At 36.8% G+C, this 23068-nt stretch overlaps 1 protein-coding gene across 1 annotated transcript; it reads right to left on the minus strand.

The window, feature by feature from the left end:
* Nucleotides 1–3770: 3770 nt before the first annotated feature.
* Nucleotides 3771–13960, minus strand: LOC148874491 (uncharacterized). Its single transcript, XM_088960537.1, has 6 exons — nucleotides 13463–13960; nucleotides 12690–13281; nucleotides 10733–10844; nucleotides 10469–10624; nucleotides 6166–6228; nucleotides 3771–4232 (listed from the first exon to the last, which is right to left on the minus strand). The coding sequence occupies exons 1-6, from the start codon at nucleotides 13659–13661 to the stop codon at nucleotides 4029–4031; spliced, it is 1326 nt and encodes a 441-aa protein (XP_088816663.1). The 5' UTR covers nucleotides 13662–13960; the 3' UTR covers nucleotides 3771–4028.
* Between the last annotated feature and the right edge of the window lie 9108 nt (nucleotides 13961–23068).

Here is a 23068-nt window from a genome sequence, read left to right on the forward strand (position 1 = left end):
ACCTTATGCTTTCATAACTGAAACCGCCCGGAGATTGTCCCCCTTTGAATTCCGCCCATCGACGCTAACAGCCGCTTCGGAATATTTATTTAAAGGAGTTAAGTATCCCTTAGTTCTCAAATAAGTTTTTTCTCATTTCGTATTGATGTAGCGGGATTTGGCTCGACCTAATAATACGGGGGACACGTGGAGATGATCTAACTGACAGAACGACAATTCGTCCCGATGTACCAAAGTCTACAACGGGCCGAGCTCGGATAACCGAACCACCTTGGGGCAAGTCCACCTCGAAAGCAACTCCACTTCGGGACAAGTTCACTTTGATTATAAGACACATCGGCATTCGTACTAGGACGGACCCAAGGGGCACTAGTTCGGGTAATATTGACTGACCTCTACAAGTTACCCTCAAAGATACCGCCACTAGATTCCATGCTTTACGGGATCACACCTTGTAATTGCCAGCCTTATCTCCCCCATCCAAATCGAGCGAAAGCGATAAGGCTTATCGGCTGGTAACGTTATCTCCTGCTAATACGGATATGGGCCTCATCACGGCAAGAATCTCGAAACCACTCTGAAAAACCCGCAAGGACTCCAGTATATAAAGACTCCAACCCTTCGGGGAAAAGGCATGTGTAATCACTGCTTACTAGCTATCTTGCTTTCTAAACTATCTTCAGCTTGCACATTACTAACTTAAGCATCGAAGTGACCTCGTCGGGTAAGCACCCCCGGGTTCTCTGATTCTCTCTGTGATTAACCAGCTCCATCGTCTACTGAAGCCAAATCATCTCTAGGTAGGAGCAGCCAGATTGTGTCACATCATTTGGCGTCTTCTGTGGGAATCACTTCAAAAAGCGTTTTTTTCCACCAAGCATCCTAAATTCAACTTCCATGGCATCTTCCAGTAATGTCGAGTAAAACGCCGACATGAACACCTCCGGGGGGCAACTTCAGGTCCCAACAGTGTGCATCGGACAGTTCACCGTACCTCTCTCTACAAACGGGGTCCCCACTCTGAATGTGCCTTTAGTCATTGCACCGGTGAATGCCCCACTCCCTATCACGGTGGGTGCAACCTTCGCCGAACCTTCTGTCATTCCCCCGGCGGTCAAACAAAGTCAACTTGACGACCTGGTACACTACATGCGGGCCATGCAAGCCCAAATGCAACAAGTCCAGTAGTTTCAACTGTACCAACAGTAAGTCCTACACCATGTTTATCAGCAACAATACCAACAACAGTTCCCCCCGCTGCCTCAGAATCAGCAGTCGGTTCCACCTCGGCATCCGGCCACACAACAAACCAAGCCTCGCCGTCAGAGCGAGCGCCCTCCTCGTCGGGGAGAGACCTCCCAAATCCATAACCCTCTTGGGAGCCAGGTCTCGTCCCACGGTAGGAGGGAGAGACAGGTTACTCCTCCCGCCTCACAGCAAGTGAATAGGTCGGAGGACACCCAGCCCACCAAAGCCGCTTCACCTCGGCCTTCACAGTTCGAGGTTCCACTTGCAGAAAATCGTTTTGGGATCCTGGTCGTGGACTCTAGACAATGCCCCTCAGTCCACAGCAGTCATAGCCAACAATCTAAACAACTCCCGGCCAGAACCATGCCTGACAAGGCAGAAGCCAGTAGCACTAATGCAGAGCTAGTGAAGAAGCAACGCTAGCAGTGTTGCAAGGCTCGCTGAGCTACAGTCCAAAGTCAGCCCGAAACAGCCCAAAGGCAAAGAAGAGGCGAGCTCAGGAACAGTGAAGACCACCCCGCTCCTTTTTGTGTCATCTCCTTTATCCCCCAAGCTCCTGGTTGTCCCAATGCCCAAAGATTTTAAGGTACCTCCCCTGGACAAGTGCGATGGGTTGTTCAACCCGAATGACCACGTAGATTTATTTCAATCACAGGTGCACCTAGTCGGGGCTGATGAACCATGCATGTGCGTTGCTTTCTCCACAACCTCTAAAGGAGTAGCTCGCACATGGTATAGAAACCTCACGCCCGGGACAATTAAGAGTTGGGCATAGTTCGTATAGATCTTCACCTCGCACTTCATCACTAGCATGAGGTGTCCGAGGTCCTAGGAAAGCCTCCTCGACATGGTGCAGAGGGAGGAAGAATCAATCCGGAGCTACATCAAGTGTTTTAACGGCACATGCCTGTAGATCCCCGACTTGGATCCTGCTGTGAGACTCACAGCAGCAAAAAGAGGCATCACCCACAAAGAGTTCAAGTGGCACGTGGTTGCAAACAAGCCCAAAAATGTTACCGAGTTCCTCAAGCTCATTGACCAATTCATCAGAAAAGAAGAAGAGATGAACCAGAAAAGCAAGAATCCACCAAAGAAGAGGAAGAGAGAAGGTGAAGCCTCAACTAACGGGGATAATAAACAGAAGGATGAACCAACTAGAGGAGGAAGTAAACCGGATCAGCCTTTCCGAACTCCTCCAGTTGCAAAGACAAACTACACGCCCTTGAACGCAAAACGAGCAGAGATCCTTATGGCGATCAAGGACGCTTCTTATGTGAAGTGGCCACCTCGGATGAAAAGGGGATCCGAATACCAGGAACATGAATGTATACTGCCACTTCCACAGAAACCATAGTCATAACACCGAGAATTGTAAAAATCTCCGCGACAAGATCGAGGAACTCACCGTTGCAGATATCTCAAAAACTTTGTATTAAAAGAAAAAAAAATAAACAAATTAGTAGGGGGAGCAAGGTAGAGATGCTCCAACAATAAGCAAAGCGAACAGCCGTAGAGACAACTGCCCGAAGAAAGACTGGTTCGAGGGATAATTCACATGATCACCAGCAAATCGATTGTCATGGGCTGCACATCAACCACGGTAAAGACGTAAACTTGTGAATTAGAGAGAGATGAGCAAAACCCCCAGAAGTGGCCAAGGTTAAAAGAACCCCTATTCTTCACCGAAGATGATGCGCACGGAATCCAGTACCCCCACGATGACGTGCTTGTCACAAAAATAAAAATCAATGATTTTGAAATGAAGCACGTCCTGATCGACTCAGGCATATCGACAAATATATTGTTCAATGACACATTCAACAAACTGCATCTACAAGAAAACATCAAACCCATGAATACTCCCTTGATAGGCTTCAACGAGAGAAAGTCATCAGTATTCAAAGGATAGAATTACTTTTAGCTTTCCATAAAAAAGGCTCCGCCACTAAATGACGATTTAGGTCATTGAAACTTTTCAGCAGTGTGGTTCTCCCTTTTGAGAGTGATGAGGAGACTATGTTCATTTGTTTTCATAGTTTCGTATTACTAAAAGAGCTTAGGCCGCACTTGGAAGTTTCTCCGAGGGGGATTTTATGCTTTTCATATTGGAGAAGCCAAGAGTCGGTTAAAATTTGTTTGGTAAATAAGCTCAAAATGAGCTTTTTGAATCAAGAAAAAACAGTCCGTGTGAATAAGTACGGGAAAAAATACCTCCATTCAATTTTATATGATTGCAAGAAACCATTTTAGCAACAAAACAAAACAAAACTACTAACTAAATACAAAAAAAAAATGTTTTTCAGAAAAAAAAAATAAGTATAGAAAGTCTGGCGCAGGCAGGATTATATCCCAAGTCTCCCTAAAACCAGCAAAGGATCTTACCAAACAAGAAGGGGAATTTGAAATTTTCTACCCAAAGGGTAACATCAATAGCCCACAAATCATAGCTAACAAAAACAGCAAGAGAATGAACGTATCCGAAACAAACTAACGCCTAGTCGACACTTCTCTTAAAGAAACTCTTAAAGAAACAGGTTTGTACTAAAATTGTTAATAAGAGTAACTGAAACTCAGACAAACAGACAGACAGATCTAATATGATAATCGACAATAATGATAAGATAATATTAGATCTCACTGAAATATGTCCAAGATCTTAGCTAGAAAAAAACTAAGAGGCAAGAGAATCTGATCCACTGAGACCAAAAAGGCAAAACTAGTACTTTAAGGGGGGAAAGACGAAAAAAGAGGAAAAAACTAACATTATATCCTAACAAAAATCAAGCCTTGACAGCTCCCCCCAAAAGAGGAAACTGACCAGGGTCCTCGATGCAAGGTGCAGGAGCAGCGTTGCTACCTGGCTGCCCTGAAAATCCTCCCCTGAATCCACCACGCTCCCCACGTCCACGACCTCGTCCACCACGTCCTCCTCGTGCATACCTCTCACCTTCCGCCGGCTTCAGGAATTCGTTTATGCTCAGCGACTGCAAAACAGAACAAGATAATACAATGCAAAGTAAAGCCTTCTTCATTTCTTTTCATCTCTTTTTCCCTGTTTGACAGTCACCAATATAAAATACAAGCAACCCTTCAATCTCGTAAGATATAATTTTAGAGACAGAAGATTAAGGTTGCTAGAAAATTGTTCACTCATAGCGTCTTCAGTAAAGTGGTGAGTAGTTTACTGTTTAGCAAAACTGGATATGCCCTAATATTTATTACCAACACTATGTAACCTGGCGGATTAGCTGGAGACAAAAACATATACACCCGGCTGAATTACTTATCACGGTTGGACACGCCAGTATTTAATACAGCTGGGTCTCAGATGGGGCTTCAACTGTGATAGGTAGTTCAGCCGGGTGTGTATGTTTTTTGTCTCCAGCTCATCCGGACTGCTTTTAACAACTACATAAACGCTCAAGAGGACGATCAAACGCAAGTATAAACTAACTCACTGAATACGTGGTAAAGAAGACTGATAGGTGATCAATGGGTGGATGCAGAATGGAAATTGGTCTACTGGCATCTGCGAAATAGCAAATGTTCTACAAATTGTTTTTTTTTTTTGATAGATAAATGTCCTACAAAATGTTGTAGCCACAGAGAAGGAGTTGAGTTGTAATAGGAACCTGCCCTTCAAAGTTAACCATCAGGAGGTGGTATATTTTGTTTTTGGGGCAACCTTGGGGAGTTTAACTTATTGTATTTCTCCATTTATTATTTTTATGATATTCTAAATAAATTGAACATAAGTGTAAAAAAACAAGATTCTAGTGAATATAGTCATCCTTTTACACACTATCTGTGTATATTTGCACTGAAATAAAAGCACATTTCACATTTTGAGAACATGAACACCTAAAGAAAGCTCTAAAACTCCATAAAAACACTGGATGTAAGAATATCTACCATAAGAACCGAATGTGGTAAAAATAAGCACTATTTTAAAAGAAACTTGGATAATATCCAATATAACACTGCTCCAGAAATCTAACTCAACAACTGCACATACTATATCTGATTTTGGTTCTTGACAGTACACATTAATTAAGCCCTTTTAAGGAGTCAGGGTTGGGGGGAAAACAACAACCTCAGCTGTTACTCGTATATGTTCACCACTATCCATACATGGCACAAAAATAGAAGCATATTAATTAAGCATTCTTTAACTTTTCTTCGGGAAATGCTAAAAGGAGTATATGCTTTTTAACCAATAACTGTGAATTTCATTTACGAAGAATTATAAACTTGAGTGAAGAGAGATAAAGCCAATCACTTCTCCCCCCAAAATAAAACTCTACCTTTTCCTTACAATTGAGCCCGGAAGAGTATATCCATAATCCATCCCCACCCCTTGTTTGGCAAGGCATCAGCTAAAGAACTAGCACCTTATTTTACCCAATAGAGTATCACTTCCACACTACTTAATTGTTCAAACCAGGGGGAGGGGGTTAATCAACTGCTAAAAACTTGAATTTATTCATTATTTTTCATAAACAGTTTTGTGAAATCGTGTCATCACTGCTGCTTTCAGCTTATTTTTTGTAGTAGCACCCATGAAAAAGCATGCTGATCAAAAAACAACTATGAAACAAGCTATTGGTTTATTAACTACCCTAAGTATGAAATGCATTCAGATAACACATTAAATATGATTTGCAAGAAGTGCAAATAATGAGGCAGACAAAATATGAGGAAACATGAACAAGATGCCAGGAATCTAAAAACAGGCACAGAAAAGGCATATTGGAAATCATATGGCAAAGGAAGCATAAAACTTTGCCATGTACATAAAACACTTCCGAAGCACAAATCTTCACATAACCAAGAAAGGTAAACAATAAATTATACAAAGAAGCACATCAGTTTGAGAATTCATGCCAGAAATCAAGAAAATAAGTAAACATCAACTACCTTACGAACTTTCTCCTCCTTGTCAAGGCTATCCTTCTTCTTAAGTTTGTCCTTCTCAGCTTTCTGAAAAGTACAAGAGAAAAGCACCTTAAACATTCATGGACATTGTAAATTTGCAATATAAATAACAAACGGTGTAGTCAATGTATTGCCTAGGCATACTGAGACCAACTAGGTATCAAATTAATTTGGAGGCATATTTGCCTAGGCAACAAATATGGTACAAATATGAACATCCAAATGCCATAATCCCCTCTTATATATCATGGTTCTCTTCAAATGTTAAATGCCCTTGGTATTAGGATATCTGATCCGAAAGGCTAAGCTATTAAGGGCTAGTATGAACCTCCCAATACACCAGATAGTTGGTACAAACATTGGACAATGGCCTTTTATGAACTTGTTCAAATCAATCCCTAGGGTTGATTTCTAACAGTGTGGCAGGAGCTTTACCGCATGTTGGGACAGCAAAAGATGTTTTAATAGGGATTGCATTGTAAATACATTTCGGTTTGTTTTTTAGTTCAAGAATGTGGTGACAGCCATTGGCTGAGTTGCATATTGCTACCCTGTGCAATGCATCGTTACAGGAAATCCCTTTTGACATTTCTAAATGGGTCAAGCCCATCCAGTTCCAATCCAAGAATTATTAATAAAAGTTAATACATTTTTTATATTTTTTTTAATTTGAATTAATTTAAATTGTTTTAAATCTTTATTAAAAATATTATTTTTATTAGTTACTTTTTGTAAATTTTTATTGTTTTCAAAATAATAAAAAATAATTTTGAAAATGATAATAATAAGAATAATAATATAAAATTTCGCTATTGTGTTTAAACTTTAAACTAGGCTGAAAGAACCATTTTGGTTAAAGCACATAAAGGCCAAACTAATTATCGATGTTCAGAAAACCGGACCAGGTATAGAACCGGAGAAGGGAGAGGTTCACAGGTCAAACCAGAGGTTGAACCATAATAGAGTGGCAATATAGATATGTATACCACGGGTCATGTAAATACTATATATAATATATTTTACACCTTCTGATCTACTTAAATATGATGGATTGATGGTAAACTTCTTAATTTTTAAAATAAATGACTAGGATTCAAACCTTTTAACTTACATTTTCTTTAAAATATATGAATAATAATGTAATATGTATAATAAATAGTCATTAATTAGCATAGGTAAAGAAGTGGATTAGTGGTAATTAAGTAATTTGTGAAAATAAAAAACCTTGAGTTCAAATCTTGTCAACAACATTTTAAAATTTCACTTATATATGGACCGGGTGGGTTCATGAAACCGAGACAGATTCAACGGTTTTCTGGCTCAACCAGCTGATCAGCCAGTTTTCAGCTGATTTTCAGCAAGTCTGGTTAGTGGGATATGGCCAAACTGGTTAGGGCGCCAGGTCACATTCAACCAGTCAGTCCAGTCCAGTTTTCTAGAAACTGTTAATTATGAGTTACAAATTTGGTACTGTAGCAAATACAGTATTAAGTGCTGGCAACATTGTATTTTACAAGGATCGTAAAATGGGTAAGGAATGTCTGATTACTTCATCTTCTTTGCCCAAATGTACAACCGAATTCTATGCAACCAAAAAACCTGCAATCATCTAAGTTGATAGGAAAATGGCTAGTACTTTTTTCATGGTGCCAACTCTAAGACACTCCTAATTATAGATATACCCACGTGTGAATTGGCATTCTTCCCACTTTATGAACTCAGCACCCTTGAAGTGGGATGCCAAAGTTTTCCCTTAACATTATATTTTCTAGAGATGAAAATTTCCACCCTAATCAACAGTACCCTCCTTGACAGGGCTTTTTTCGTCTGAAAAAACTGATTTGTGGGGGGCAAGTTTGGGGATTTTACAATCTGTATGAGTATGGGTAGGTTACAGTATTAGGCTAAATCCAACCCTTACTGGCCAATATATTGAACTTACTAAAACCACCCTAGTGCTTATGTTAAGGATGATTGATAGTTTGTGTTTTTCTTATGAATAACAGAAATTTACATTATTAGAGAGATAAAGAAAGGAAACAGCCATCCCAGAGGTTAGGATGGCAATACCCTGAAGTCCTAAACTTTTCTAATCGCATATACAGTACATCAAGAAGTGATCCATTCCCCAGAACAAATTCCCTCATTTAACCCCTTGTCTTGCTAACCCATCTGCCAAACCATTGGCATCTCTGTAAGTCCATTGAACAGCAACAGCTATTTTTCTTTAGGTTGATTGTCTCCCTCGTAAGATGTCTACACTGCCATTCTGCATTCATTTCCAGAGACTGCTTTTGTTGTCTTCACCTTTACAGAGACCCTTGTATCTTATGCATACATTAATTACTCAAAAAGTTTGGCTTTTGAGACAATTGATCACTGGTTCCATGAGAATGGGCTCGCCCAATCCCATGCAGTTCTCCATTTGTGTTTCTCTTGCTTCCTTTCCCAATTCCCACCTACGCCTGATATTGTGTTATTTTTGGAGATGAATTTCATGCAACCTTCACAGTCTACCATTGGTGGTATGCAAACCACATCTAACAGCAAAAAGAACGGTGCCAGTGTGAACAACCTTGTTTTAATATATAGATATACATTATGCTTCTCATTTCCATCCTAGTGGTAATATGATCACTACTTTTTAATGAGTGTAGTCAAAGTTTTGCCTAGGCATTGAGATCATCCAGGTGACAACTTAACACTAAGTAATTTGCCCCCTTCTATATAAAATTATTAACTTTAAATTTTATTAAAAGTAACTATAAAGAGAAACTATTACAAGGGGACTAAGAAGAAGTGAAAGGTGCAGCCTCTCCCAAGGCACATCAAATTACAATTGAACCCTATCAACCCGTTGCTTGGCTAGAGTATTTGTCATCCCATTAACTGCTCTTTTCATTGAATTTTAAGAGTCATTGCTGGTAAGTCATTTGAATCTTTTGATTTTCATCCCTATAAAACCAGGACAACTACCAACTTAGAGTACCCTCTTCAATGACCAATTTATCATAATTCAACTGTCTTGCAAGCTGTATGCCCCCTTAATATATTGACACTGCAAGCAACATATGTTGGGTAAAAACCATGGTTATTAATATGTTAAGCCAGAGAGCCCATTCAAGAATCCTGTTATTTGTTTATGAAAATCAGTTGCAAGTTGCAATTAAATCATCTTCCAATTTAATTTTGTAGCTTAATGGATTATAATTTACGTGTAACCATATAACAATTATGTATAATTAACATCTAATGATATTGCACTAAACAGAACAGAATGGTGAAACAGGATTCATGTAGCGATATGGCACTCCTGGTGCTGGTGCACTTTGTGCTTCAGTTCAGGGGCATGCCTCAGTTAAGTTTTACGCCTTTTTGCACTTTTTGAAGCACTGTGGTCAGGCCAGGGTCTTCGAAAACCACCCTTTATTCTAATGGTGATCATTCATTCCTAATAGAAGATATTTTTAAAGAGATAAACTATAATTAAAACTAAAAAAACAATTTTTACATGTGGATTCAGAATTTAAGATCCTAGCATAGACATATTGCTTCAAGGGGCTTGGTACAAAGGTGGCTCATAGGATTAGGAACGCAAGATGCTTAACATCACATCAGCTGTTTGAAGTAATGTGATTGTGGAAGAAATAAAGAAATTGAAATTTAACAAAAAAAAAGAAATAAAGAGAATAAAAGTTCCACACAATTGAAATGTTGAGTGCTTGAATATGTTTTGCTTGTTATGCTTGAATTTATTTTTGCATCTTCATTTGAATATGTTTTATATGTTATGCTTATTTGTTTTAATTTGAGCTAATAACTTTTTGTACCATTTAGTTTAAAACTAACATTAGCATTTTTTCAATTAATACTATTCTTGCTTTGTTTTTGCTTTTTTGCTTGTTTATGAAATTTTTAAGAACTTTGCACCTTGCCTCAGAAAGGTATGCTCTTCACCTTGCACCTTAAGCTTTTAAAACATTGTAGCCAATCCAATATAATTAGGATAGGCATAGATGATGTTAATAATGGTGACATCTATACATTGTAAAATTTGTATTCACACTTATTTATTTCGGTTGCCCAAACAACACCTTGTTGTTTTTTTATCAGCAGCAACACAGTTGTTGCCTAGGCATTGACTTGACTTGCCAGTCCAAAACACCTAACATTGCCTGGATGACTTGACTTTACTGATAACAACAGTAAACAAACAAAATGGAATTGGAAAATGGAAGACTAAGCACACAAATAAAAGACAACTAGTGGTTTATGGTATACTCACCAGCTTAACGTAAAGGGTGTCCTCCTTCTTTTTCTCAATAAGTTGCATCAACTCAAAGTCTTTGTCAAGGGTAACTTTTCTTTCCTCAGATTTAAATGCTTCCAGAGACTTCCTCTTTTCATAAAGTACTTTCTCATATTCTTCAAGGGTCATTTCCTGTAAGATAATTATTGAACAAAAAAAAAGAAAAAAAAAAGCATTTTAGTTGTCTCAGATCATTAAGGGTTGAAGACTTGAATGCTGTGCAGCAACCTGTAAACTGACCTTATCCTCTTCTTCCGGCTTTTTGTCAGAAGCATCCTGGTTTGTGCCTTGTTCAACCTTTTCCTGTTCAGATTCCATGTCCTTTGGTAATTCAGTAGTCACAGGAACATCCCTGTCCAAAAAAATAGGTCCAAGTAAACTAACAGCATTAAAGCAGCATAAAAAACATTGATAGAATAGAGAATCAAAATGAAATAAACAGAAAAAAAAAATCCATCTCTTTTAGCAATAAGATAAGCCAGAATGTCCCCTATTAGTATATACAAAGAAAATTTGACACATAACAAGATAGGTCAGAAATATAAAGACAGATCAGATGATTGATGGAAAAGTAGGGCTGCAAACATTTGATCAAATCAGATATACCTATACCCAAATTTGATTTTTTAGCAATCACATTCTGATCTTACCTGTGGAATTTATACTGGATTTACATTGAACTCAGATAGCAATTGCACATTGAATATCATTAATAAGTTGAACTAAAAATGATCAAAATGAACTAAAAAAAGACTTTGATTAGTTGATAATTGCATGTAAAGAATAAAATGAATTAAAAATAACTTTTTTTGTTAATAGCAGAAAAATTAAATGAAAATAAAACATCAAATCTTACAGCCTAGTGTAGAGATTACACCACAAACCATTACAAAAAACTTTCCAGATTACATTCTTAGATCTCAATAACAGTCCAAAAAATTAAACCCCAAATCTTATGCAGACACTTGAGCAAAATCCAGTAGGATGAGCACCCAATCAGAGGCAACCCTTCCCAGCAACCTAATCATTGTGATAGCTTTTATTGTAAAAAATCAACATTCAAGCCAATTTTACTATAGATACGTTTTAAATTATATATAGGAAAGTTTATGCTGCCAGAAAAGACAAGAGACCAGAACTTTGATGAATCATAACCCCCATAAATTCTAATAAATAGCACCTGATTGGTTACCATTTGTACGATACCAATTGATTGATTACAAGTTTTTCCAGTATCATAGTCAAACCCTATAATAGATGTGGGGTGGGGTCCACATTCAATACAATTATAATCAAATTGAAATTGAATCACCCTTACCAACATCAAATTCAAATTCAAAATTGGACAAACAAATATAGCTTCCAGCCCAAGAAAATAAGTTGATTTCAACCTCTGATGACAATAAACCATAGCTATGCACCGTGCTAAGCACCTATTTCAATGAGAAAATTAACAAAAGGAAAAAGACTGCAAACAAGCAAGGTGCAAATCAAGTACCCAATTTGTAGAATTTCTCCCACAAGGACTGGACCCCTTCAAAATTTAACAAATGCTCAACCCAGGCCCACTCATGTTGGACCCCTACAGACAAGATACTAAAGAAGAAGAAACCTAGAGGGAGTGAGAGAGAGAGAGAGATGTAAAAAGAATAATCCATAGGGATTGATCTCCCCCGGGTAAAGGCTATGCTGCTCATTAAAGCAACCAATGAGGTCTTCATTAGTGGCATCAAAACGTTGAAAAAGAAAGAAGAAATATGTTGGCACTGTTAACGTATCTTCTTCCATTTAGCATAATATAGTTTGGTTGTGTAAACTTGGTCAGTTCATATAGCATTCAAAAACTACTTCTGTAAATTTCAAAGACCATAAAATTTGCAATAATGGGAAATTGTGATGCTACCTAATAAGAGAATGACTTTTTTTATAAGCCTAATAAGAGAACGACTTTTTTTATAAGCCTAATAAGAGAGAACGACTTTATGCACTCTAATTAGTCAATTTAATGACATCAATCATATAGACTACAGTTAGAAAAATGTATAACACCTGTAAGAATCAAACAACAAGAAAACACAAAATCGAACAACAAAAAGAAGTGTACAAGTAAAGAAGAAAACAACTAAAGTTTCAAGCATGACATAAAGTGCAAAATAGTTAAAGAAAAGAGGACTTTCAAACATAAAATGAGATATACCATTCATCTCCGCCGTTGTTGTTATCAGTATTGTTTCCAGGTTGCTCTTTCCCATCACCAAGTTCCACCTTCTCTGAACCATTCGGAGTATCCCTACCATACCTTGCCCCGTCACGATCACCAAACCGGCCCTCTCCACCCCTGAAGCCACGATTTCCAGCACCATAAGCCCTTCTTTCGTCATTCCCATTCCGATTTTCATTCCTGAACGCCCTATTGTCATTTCTAAAATGACGATTCTCATTTCCATAAGTTTTTCCCTGAGATTCAGTCCCCTCTTCCCAACCATCACCGCCAGTCTGACCCTGGGTTTCATTGGCACCAGCCTGACCTTCATTTCCAAAACCACGATCTTCATTAAACCCTCTTCCTCGGCCACGCCCTCCGCCTCTTCCCCTGCCACGACCACCGCCACGCCCGCCACGCCAGCCATCATCAGCAGCATTCCCATCAGATTCCCCACCATAGTTCCGTTGGTAACCATTGGCACGGCCATTCCCGTACTGCCCGGCTTCGCTCCCACCCGAGCCACCCCTTCCTAGCCCACGACCACCTCGGCCGCCTCTTCCTCCCCTGCCTCTCTCTGCTCTCACTGGAAGAAACACCAAGAAAAGTATGATTTAAAAATAAGAAAAGAAAAGAAAAGAAAAAGAAAGAAACAACATGAAAGATAAAGTAAATTGAAGAATTTGGACACCCAAGAACAACCAATAACCCTAACCAATCAGAAAAAAAAAATGGATAGATTTAAACAAAGAACAAAGAACACTCACCAGATTCGGCAGGCGGAAGAGGCTTCGAAGGGAACTTAGCAGCAGGAGCTGACGAAGCCTGCTGCGCCTTCTGTTGAGGCTGCTTCTTCTCTGCCGGCGGCGAAGCAGCAACCTTGGCGGCGACGTTGGCAAGGAGAGCATTGACATCGTCACCCTCCTCATCCCCCAATAGGGCAAATGAGTTCTCCTGGCGAGCCATGATATCTGCAAATCGAGGGCTATACACTAGGGCTTATTTCGAGGCCCCTCTTCCGATCACCTTCCGGTTGTCAAACCCTAACCCTAGCGACCGCTTTACCGGATCGTCGTTCCATCTTGATCTTGAAAGGAAAAAAAGGCACCTTTTGCCTTTCTGTCCTCGGAGAAGCGACGCGATAGACGAGACTCGAGAGTGAAAATTGAAAACTATAATGGAGTAAGTAGTACGTGCGGTGGTGGGGAGGGGACGTATATAAAGAAGAGGCCAGAGGGCGAAATGACCTAACCCCAGTTTGTCTTAACTCTTAAACCCCGGTTTGGGATTTAAGAATGAAACTTTTTTGTGGAATTCCCCTTTCACCCTTGTTGGGACATTGGTCGATTGGATTTCCTGTTACCGGTTCTTTCTTTTGGTAATGGTTGCAATTTGAGCCGGGTTGAACCGAACCGAACCCAATGGGTTGGGTTGAAGTTCAAATTAGGATTAAAATTAGGATAAAATATAAAAACTTAACTTCCCCTGACAATAGTAAAAAACCTCCAGTCTCCTGTAGAAGTCGAACATTTCAACACTGACTGAATCCCACCCGTTGGGGAGTTCACATCTGCGCCCCACAAGGGGGCGCCATCATGGGGAGACAGAAATGTTCCCATTAAAGTCGGAATGTGTTGTGGGCATTGTGGAGCACAGATCTGAACTCCCCTTGGGCTGAACAATTCTGATTTAAAGCAAGTAGGGAATTCACATTCGTGCCCAAGGGGGGATGCGCCCCACAGCACATCCCGACTGTGCATTGAAAATATCTCACAATGATAAACACTAGAGATATTCCCTATGCACGTTGAGATGTATGTGCATGCCAACAAAAATCATGGAAACCAGTTTTAGATATACCATTGAATGTGATGGATTTTTCCCGAATCATCAAAATTGAACAAGGAGCTAATTAGCTTGGTATCGTTTGAATTTTCAAATGATGGTGAAAGATGATGTTATCAAGATCATCCATTCATATGACCCACCTGTTTAGGATTTTTCTGATGGTGGTTGATGTTGTGTTGTGGGATTTTTCCTGTAGTACTTCGTTGCAATTGTGGTATCTTTGCAATCCGAGATGTAAAACAACAATGTGGAGTATACTTGCATATTGTGTATGTGGAAATAAAGAAATTGCAGGTCTGTTAAATCCTCTTCAAATATTGGATCAAATGTGTTTGGGTCCCCTTGTGTGATGGGAATAACACAAAGAGTTGAATAGCTGATCGAATAAGGTATAGTCAATGAGCAATAGGAGAAATCTGGCAAGTAAGATTGTTGATGGTGCATTGAAGTTAATCAACCAACACAAAGAGAATGGTGACCGGTGCTGCTAGTATTTGTCTTGGCCTGCGTGAGAAATGGTAGAGTTATCATGGGTTGTGGTGGTGCTAGTTGCAAAGTGATGCACGATAAATGGATCCCCTCTTTTATAAGTTGAACATTGATCTACATTTTGGTGGCAATGAAGCACAACAAAATGAAGACAGATGTTGGTGGGTGAGTTCTTGGTGGTTTTTGAGTTGTTTCAGCCAAGGTTCAAAGTATCTACACACATCGGCATGTATCGGTCAATACATGTCATGCCGATGGCTTCCTGATATGTCCCTCCATGGGTTGTATCAGGTTAGACTATGGTTCGGATGGTAGTCGGGACTTAAACCAACCCCTCTGAACCAGTCTTGAAAAAAAAAACATAAAAAAAAAAAACACTCATACAGGCATGTGTCGATACTTTGAACCTTGGTTCCAGTCAATTGAAGTCTAGAAGGGTAAATATGGAATACTTATTTTGAATATTACTCTAACATGTACTAGGGGCAATTTCGTAACTTCCTTGTCTCCATTATTGGCCAAATGGTGGGAAGTGATTGTCAATATATTGAAAGTATAGGGGAGATTTTTGTTTTAACCAAAACATAGGGGAGGTTTTATGATTGTGAAAAAAATCAGGGGAGGTTTTTATATTTTACTAATAAGAAACTAAGAACCCAATTTAAGTTTGGGTTGGGTTAAGGTTGAGCCATTACTCATTAACCAACCTGAATCATACATGCCTTCATTAGAGATGACAATTTTCCTTGTCCCTATTGGCAACTTTGACTCCCCGACCTTATTAGGTCAGGGAGACTACTATTTTGGTTATGAAACTGTTGAGTATAAGCAAAATTTTGGACAATTGTAGTTTGAAATTGTTTTGATAAATTTTTAATTATTTCAAGGGACTTAATTTGATAATCCATTATACATTGAGGGCATGTCAGTTTCCTCTTAACTCTTATCTCTTAAGAGGAATCTTTTAATTTTAAGAGAAAAATTGTTGTTTGTTTCCTCTTATCTCTTATCTCTTAAAGTGTAATCATACAACTTTTTGTTTTCCAATGACACCCCTAAAAAGACAAACAAAAACTCTAATATATAGGTTCAAATCACCCTTCATATTACTCAACCGATTACATGAGCTTTGTTCTCTGATTTTGCTCACCATTTGAGTGGAGTAAGCCGGTGATAGGAGATATCACCCAGGGATCTCTTCTCTCGGTTCAGACGAAGTCCACACCTAAAGTGCCATTTCTTCTCACCGAACTACTGATCGTAAGTTCTGGTCACTATCCTAGTTGCTCTGTTCACTTATCGATTTCAGGCCTAGACATCGTCAGATACGCCTCATCATCTCCATGTAGTTAGCCTTGTTGCAGTCATTTTCTATTTCTCTTGTATTTAGATTGATTACGATCTGAGGGAGGGAGTGAAAGTCGAAGGAGTTAGTGATGAAGCTCCACTGAACCAGCTCTTATAAACCATATATTCCTACTCAATCTCAGTGATCGTCATTTCTTTACTAAACTGATGCATCTAGATCATTTGTTAGTTCCTTGTTAAGTTTGCTTCCATTTGATTTTATTTTTGAAAATGAAATACCATATTTTCTTTTTTTGGGCTTGCTAATAAAATGCTTCCCATTTTGTTCTACTATGTATAGGGCTGATATTAATCATGTTTCATAGTTGTCGAATAGTTTAGTTTATGCTTTCCTTTGTTTTATTTTCTTAGTCGGGATGAGAGCAAGGCAATAGTATTCTAGTAGGTTTGTAAATCAGAACTAGAGGAGGTAAAGGAGTGATTCAAAAAAAAAAAAAAAGATTGTAAGGAGAGGTATAATCATAAGAGGGATGGATAAAAAATATAGAAAAAAGAAGTTGGTAGAAGTAGCAACAAAGAGAATAAGTTCAATTAATAGTAAAGAAATAAATAGAGAAATAGGATCTCCTAAAAAATAATAAAATAGATAATTAATAAAATAAAATGAAATAAGGTATAAAATAAAAAATAAAAAATGGCTCCAAAAATAAAAAGAGAAAATATAAATAAAATAAAACATAATATAAAAAGGAGATAAAATTAGAAAAAGGAAATAGAGTAAAAAAAAGAAGACAAAAAAGTAATAAAAATAAAATAAAATATTTAGGAAGGATCTTTCTTTGTGTTGATTTGTTATTCTGTTTTGTTTTTATGATATTAGTATATAGGTTCTGCTTGATTAAGTAATCTCACTTTTATAATTGTATTTGTTTGAAATCCCATGTGGGCTCCACCTATCAGACCCGGGAGAGGGGTGCCTAACCACTTCCCTCACCTATCCAAGTCTTACCCGGACTGGTTTAGTTAGTGCCTCGGGCCTTGGAGTCACTAAAAATGAAAATGATTTTTTATGTCATTCCTGAAGGTCCTATCACCACCATTTCCTTAGTTGATGGGTGGCGACTTCAAATCTAGCCCAAGTGAGCCATTTTCCAATGCTTACACCTTTCCTTCATTAAAATTTTCACCATGGTATAAGGATTAGACTTCACTAGTTAGTTATTTGATTATTGGTGTCAATGGAAATTTCTTTTGAATTTATTATTGGTTTCATATAGATTTTGAGCTCATTATGTTAACTTGAGGTTTTAGTATATTTTGATATAAAAACAATTCAATGGATCTGGAGAACTTTTATTTTCAGGTATTAAAATTTATTCTTGAAGATCTTTACTATGGTTATAAACATGTTAGATTCGCATGTTCTATAAGCATATGACGCTTTTATGTTCTTGACTTATGCCCAAGGTGTGCATAATTTAGTGGTATCAAAGTTTAGGTTATGATTATTAGAGAATTGCTTAGGTTTCCGGTGAAAGGCAGAAGTTAGGATAATTTTGGATGATTTATTTGATAAATTGTATTTTATTATTGCTTCCTTAGTTGACCCTAGATTACAATTTAGTTTACTTTGCTAAAGTGAATCAATGAGTAGTTGAAAATTTTGTGACAATTGATGAAATAGGTCACTACACCTCCACACTCAAAGAAGTTATGATGCTTTTATGTTCTTGACTTATGTCCAAGGTGTGCATAATTTAATGGTATCAAAGTTTAGGTTATGATTATTAGAGAATTGCTTAGGTTTCCGGTGAAAGGCAGAAGTTAGGATAATTTTGGATGATTTATTTGATAAATTGTATTTTATTATTGCTTCCTTAGTTGACCCTAGATTACAATTTAGTTTACTTTGCTAAAGTGAATCAATGAGTAGTTGAAAATTTTGTGACAATTGATGAAATAGGTCACTACACCTCCACACTCAAAGAAGTTATCAAATGTTCCTAAAACCTCCCATGCTATAAGATGTTAGAGCTAACAACCCAATGGTTCCTATTGATAAAAGGATGTTAAAAGTTATGCTGGCAATGTTGGGGTTTTAATGGAGGTCAAATACCCCAAATTAATGTTATGACCAAACCAATCTTAAGAATACTTTTGGGATTATCAAATGCTACAACAAATGGTTGGATATTTGTCCATTATAAGATTGAGTTATCTATTGAAACCCCATTAAGGGATGTTTTGATTACTAAACATGTGTGTAAGTTTTGTGTAGTTAAAGTTGATATTAGGGAATTCTTAGCTAACCCAATGATACTAGAACTAAGAGATTTTGGTATAATTTTGACATGGCTTGGCTAATAGCCAATTAAGCCTTCGTGGATTGTTCAGAAAATAGGGTGATTTTTTGAATTTTTTTTTTGTAGGTAGCGTGGTAAATGTTGCTTGGGTCATCTTTGCTTTGAGTAGATGTTGCAAAACTTACTTGATTGTTATAAAGAATTTTAGCTAGAAGAATTAAATATTGGGGATATTCCAATTGTAAACGAATTTCAGAATGTGTTCCTAAGGGGCTTTCCATGGATGCCTCTGTATAGAGAAATTGAGTTCTCCATTTAATTAAATCCAAGCATAGGACATATCTCTAAGGCCGCAAAGATGACTCTAGTAAAGTTAAAGGAGCTAAAAGAACAATTGCAAGACTTGTTAGAAAAAATGTTCATTAGGCCTAGTGTGTCTCCTTGGAGTGTTGTAATTCTATTTGTAAATAATAAGGATGGAAGCATGTAGCTCTACATTAACTATAGAGAGTTAAACAATGTCACAATGCAGATTAAGTACCTTGTACTAAGGATTGATGATCTTTTTCTCATTAGTTTTCAAGGTGCTCAAGTTTTCTCCAAGATTGTCATCCATTCCAATTATCAAAACTGAAGATTAAAATAGAAAATGTTCTTAAAATCACCTTTATAATGAGGTAGAAATTATCAGTTTCTTTTAATGCTGTTCGGTTAACCAATGTATGGATAACATTTAAGAATCTAATGAAAAGAGTGTTTAATCCCTTTTTATATGAATGAGTTTGTAGTAGTATTTATAGATGATATCTTTGTGATTTTGAAGAGTAAAGAGCATGAAGAAAATTGAAGAATGGTGTTGCAAGTTCTAAGAGTGGAGAAACTTTATGCAAAACTAAAAAGTGTAATTTTTGGCTTGATAGTGTAGCATTCTGTAACATCTAAAATGAAGTATTAGAATATCATAAGAAGGTTGAAGTGATATTGTATCAAGATACCTACTAAAATTTGCAATTTGTGGGGTTTAGTTTGGTATTATAAGAGGTTTGTTGAGGATCTTCTTTGTATATCCATGCCTTTAACTCAATTGATTTAGAAAGTTGTTAAATTTGACTGGTCAAATGAGTGTGGATAGGGTTTCAATAATTAAAGAAGTGGTTGGTATTGGCTCTAATTCTCATAATTTCTTTAAAGAATGGAGGTTTTACCATTTGTGATGATGCTACTAATATTCAAGGTGTATCATCATGTAATATATTAAAGTGGTAACATATGAAATTACCCCAAACATGACATAGAGTTTGTAGTTTTCCTTAAAGATATAGAGCCATTACTTATATATGAAGCAATGTGAAATATTTACTAATCATAAAAACTTTAAATACCTTATAATTCAAAAGAATTTGAATATGAGATAGAGGAAGTAGTTGAAATCACTAAAAAAATATGATTTGATTATCAACTACCATTTGTGAAAGGCCAAAGTGATAATCAGTGCTTTGAGTAGGACATATAGTTATAATTTAGCTGTGTTATGCACTTACTCATGTCATTATATTCATTAGAGATTTAATTACTTAATTTTTAGTATTAGCAGTGAGTAACCTAAAATGTCTTATACATTTTAATAATATGATTCATTTGTAGATAAGCTATGTGAAAAAACAATATACATTTAAGTTTTTAAAAGCATAAATAAATAATTACATTGAAATTTTCTGCATTTAAATTCTTCATACTTTATTTTTCTCAAAGACAATTACCTTACTTGCTTAGTAGTTGCATAAATAATGATTTTTTTTTTATAAATGTGTACCGACTTAATACAAATATATTTCATTCTTGTTTTAATTAGTCGCTCCTTGTCTATTGCATAAAAAGTAGATGAATCTCACGTCAAGAGCTAATGTTGAATACATTATGGGGTTGCTAATTTTCTTTATTTTGTATTTGTGAGTCATCAAAAGATGGAAATATCTTATGCCCTTCTGTGAAATGCTCCAATACACTTTAGTTTTTCAGGAGAGATGTCTTTGATCACCTAATTTTGTAATGTCTTTCTTAAAAGCTATGTTCAATACATTTTTCATGGGAAGATATTAATTCCATCCATTACATGGGTTATTACATCTATGAATGAGAAAGGGGTGGATCTGGGCAGGGATCATATTCCCCGTTCCTAACCCCAATTATGGAATAAATCCCCATCCCTAACTCCAATCCCCATCCCTAACTCCAATCCTTGTGAGTGATAAAAGTTGTCCTCCATCCTTGATTCATAGTGGGGATGGGTTCCCCAATGACCCAAATTCCCAAAATTTTTTAGCTAACAATATTTTTTGAAAAATAAATTTACTTAAAATAAATAAAAAATTTCAAATGCAAATAATATTTTAAATATTTTGATATATAATATAAACAATATCATGTATATAATAATATATATTTAATACGAATAGTATTTAATATATAATTGGGGTTAGGACGGGGCGAGGACCTCACTCCCCATCCCCGACCTAGGTCAAGGATCCCTATTAATCCCCATCATTGTCCCTGTCTCGCCAAAGCAATCCCTATCCCGACCTGATGGAGTCAGGGAAGTTCGGGTGCCCGTCAGGGATGGAGAAAATTGCCATCCCTAACATGATGCTTTCTCAATGAATACAATACACAATGGTAGGGATATGATTATGGAAGAATAACTTTACAATTGAAATATAAGTTTGAAAATTTGAAAATGATGTAGTGCAAACAATTTTTATAATTTAGAAAAAAGTGTTGAGCAACAATTATACTCAAATTGCACAAACTATACAAGGTTATCTTTTGTGGTGCATTTGTATCATCTAAAGTCTCTTCATGATAAAGCAATAAATTGTTTTCTATATTGTTGAAAAATACGCTATTAAAGAAAAACACATTTTCAAAGTTCTACTGTGGGTCGGGAACCCTCACCGCTGGTGGGGTTAACAATGTTAATTAGTATGGAGATCGAACTTCTTGCTCATAGTCACACAACATTCCCAACTTTAGTCAACTCGAATTGGAAAAGAAAGGGGGTATCTTTTTATCCAAAAAAAATTAATCAAAGGCATAAACTAGAATGAGAATGGCATTCCCTATGTCCCGGGGTATGGGGGAATGCCCATTCCCCTTAGAATGGGAATGGGATACCCATTTTGTTCAACCAAACATCTGGAATCAAAATGAGCCATTTCGATTCTGATTCCAATCTCCTATTCCCTTGAACTCAGGATATTCTTCTTCTTCCTCTCCTCCTCCTCCTCTTCCTCCTTCACTCCTTCTTCCTTTGTTTTAACTAACTACAAGGGAATAGGAGTTCAAGGGAGAGGAAGAAGGAGTGAAGGAGGAAGAGGAGGAGGAGGAGAGGAAGAAGAAGAATATCCTGAGTTCAAGGGAATAGGAGATTGGAATCAGAATCGAAATGGCTCATTTTGATTCCAGATGTTTGGTTGAACAAAATGGGTATCCCATTCCCATTCTAAGGGGAATGGGCATTCCCCCATACCCCGGGACATAGGGAATGCCATTCTCATTCTAGTTTATGCCTTTGATTAATTTTTTTTGGATAAAAAGATACCCCTTTCTTTTCCAATTCGAGTTGACTAAAGTTGGGAATGTTGTGTGACTATGAGCAAGAAGTTCGATCTCCAAGATGGTTGAACAAATACCATCTAAGTGCATTAAGCACCCGCCCCACCACTTACGAATTAAGATCTGAAAATATATTTCAAATATAGTATTAAGAGGAAATACCAAACGTCTGTGGCACTTAAAAAGCAACTAATTCAAATCTCAGACATCTAAAAAGTGTAATCAAACGCCACCTTAGGATTTATTTTCTAAGAAGGGAAAAATTGTAAGTCATCAATTTAATTGGTGTTCTTAAAAATCTTGAACCCATTAAGGAAGACTATACTAACGATAAATGGAAATGCTTCAAGGTATTATATAATTTGATTATTTTATTAATTACTATTATTACATTGTGTTTTAATACACTATGTTAAATTAGAATTGTTTTTTATATCATAGAATTTTTTAACTTAACAAAATATGTTTAACAACTAAAGAGCAAAAATTAAAGTCTAATTGTTGTATTATTATGTAGGATGTTTGAGTGCTTTATCTTTTTCATGTAGTGTTTTTTATTTAGATATGTTTTATTAGTTATTAAACATATGATACATTATCTTATTGTTGTTTTATATGTATTTTTTTCCTTTTCATTATGATATATTTAATGAATTATATTATAGTTTTTTATGTTTATTATATTTTGATATTTTTATAAAATTTATATTGGTTTATTAAATTCTACATATTTATAAATTTCGTTGTCAAAATTTCTCATATAATTTTAAACAGTTATCTTTAGTCATGTTTACTAAAGTTGAAATAAAACAA

Source organism: Nelumbo lutea, chromosome 1, assembly GCF_056320005.1.
Source record: "Nelumbo lutea isolate HS-2025 chromosome 1, American lotus-T2T, whole genome shotgun sequence".
Classification (NCBI taxonomy): domain Eukaryota; kingdom Viridiplantae; phylum Streptophyta; class Magnoliopsida; order Proteales; family Nelumbonaceae; genus Nelumbo; species Nelumbo lutea.

Excerpts from the sequence above, each read along its gene's own strand:
- LOC148874491 (XM_088960537.1), bottom strand. The coding sequence starts at position 13,661 with ATGGCTCGCCAGGAGAACTCATTTGCCCTATTGGGGGATGAGGAGGGT. Across the intron at positions 10,845-12,689 it reads AACAACGGCGGAGATGAATG|GGATGTTCCTGTGACTACTG; the intron begins GTATATCTCATT and ends TTTTTTGGACAG. Across the intron at positions 4,233-6,165 it reads AGGAGGAGAAAGTTCGTAAG|TCGCTGAGCATAAACGAATT; the intron begins GTAGTTGATGTT and ends TCTGTTTTGCAG.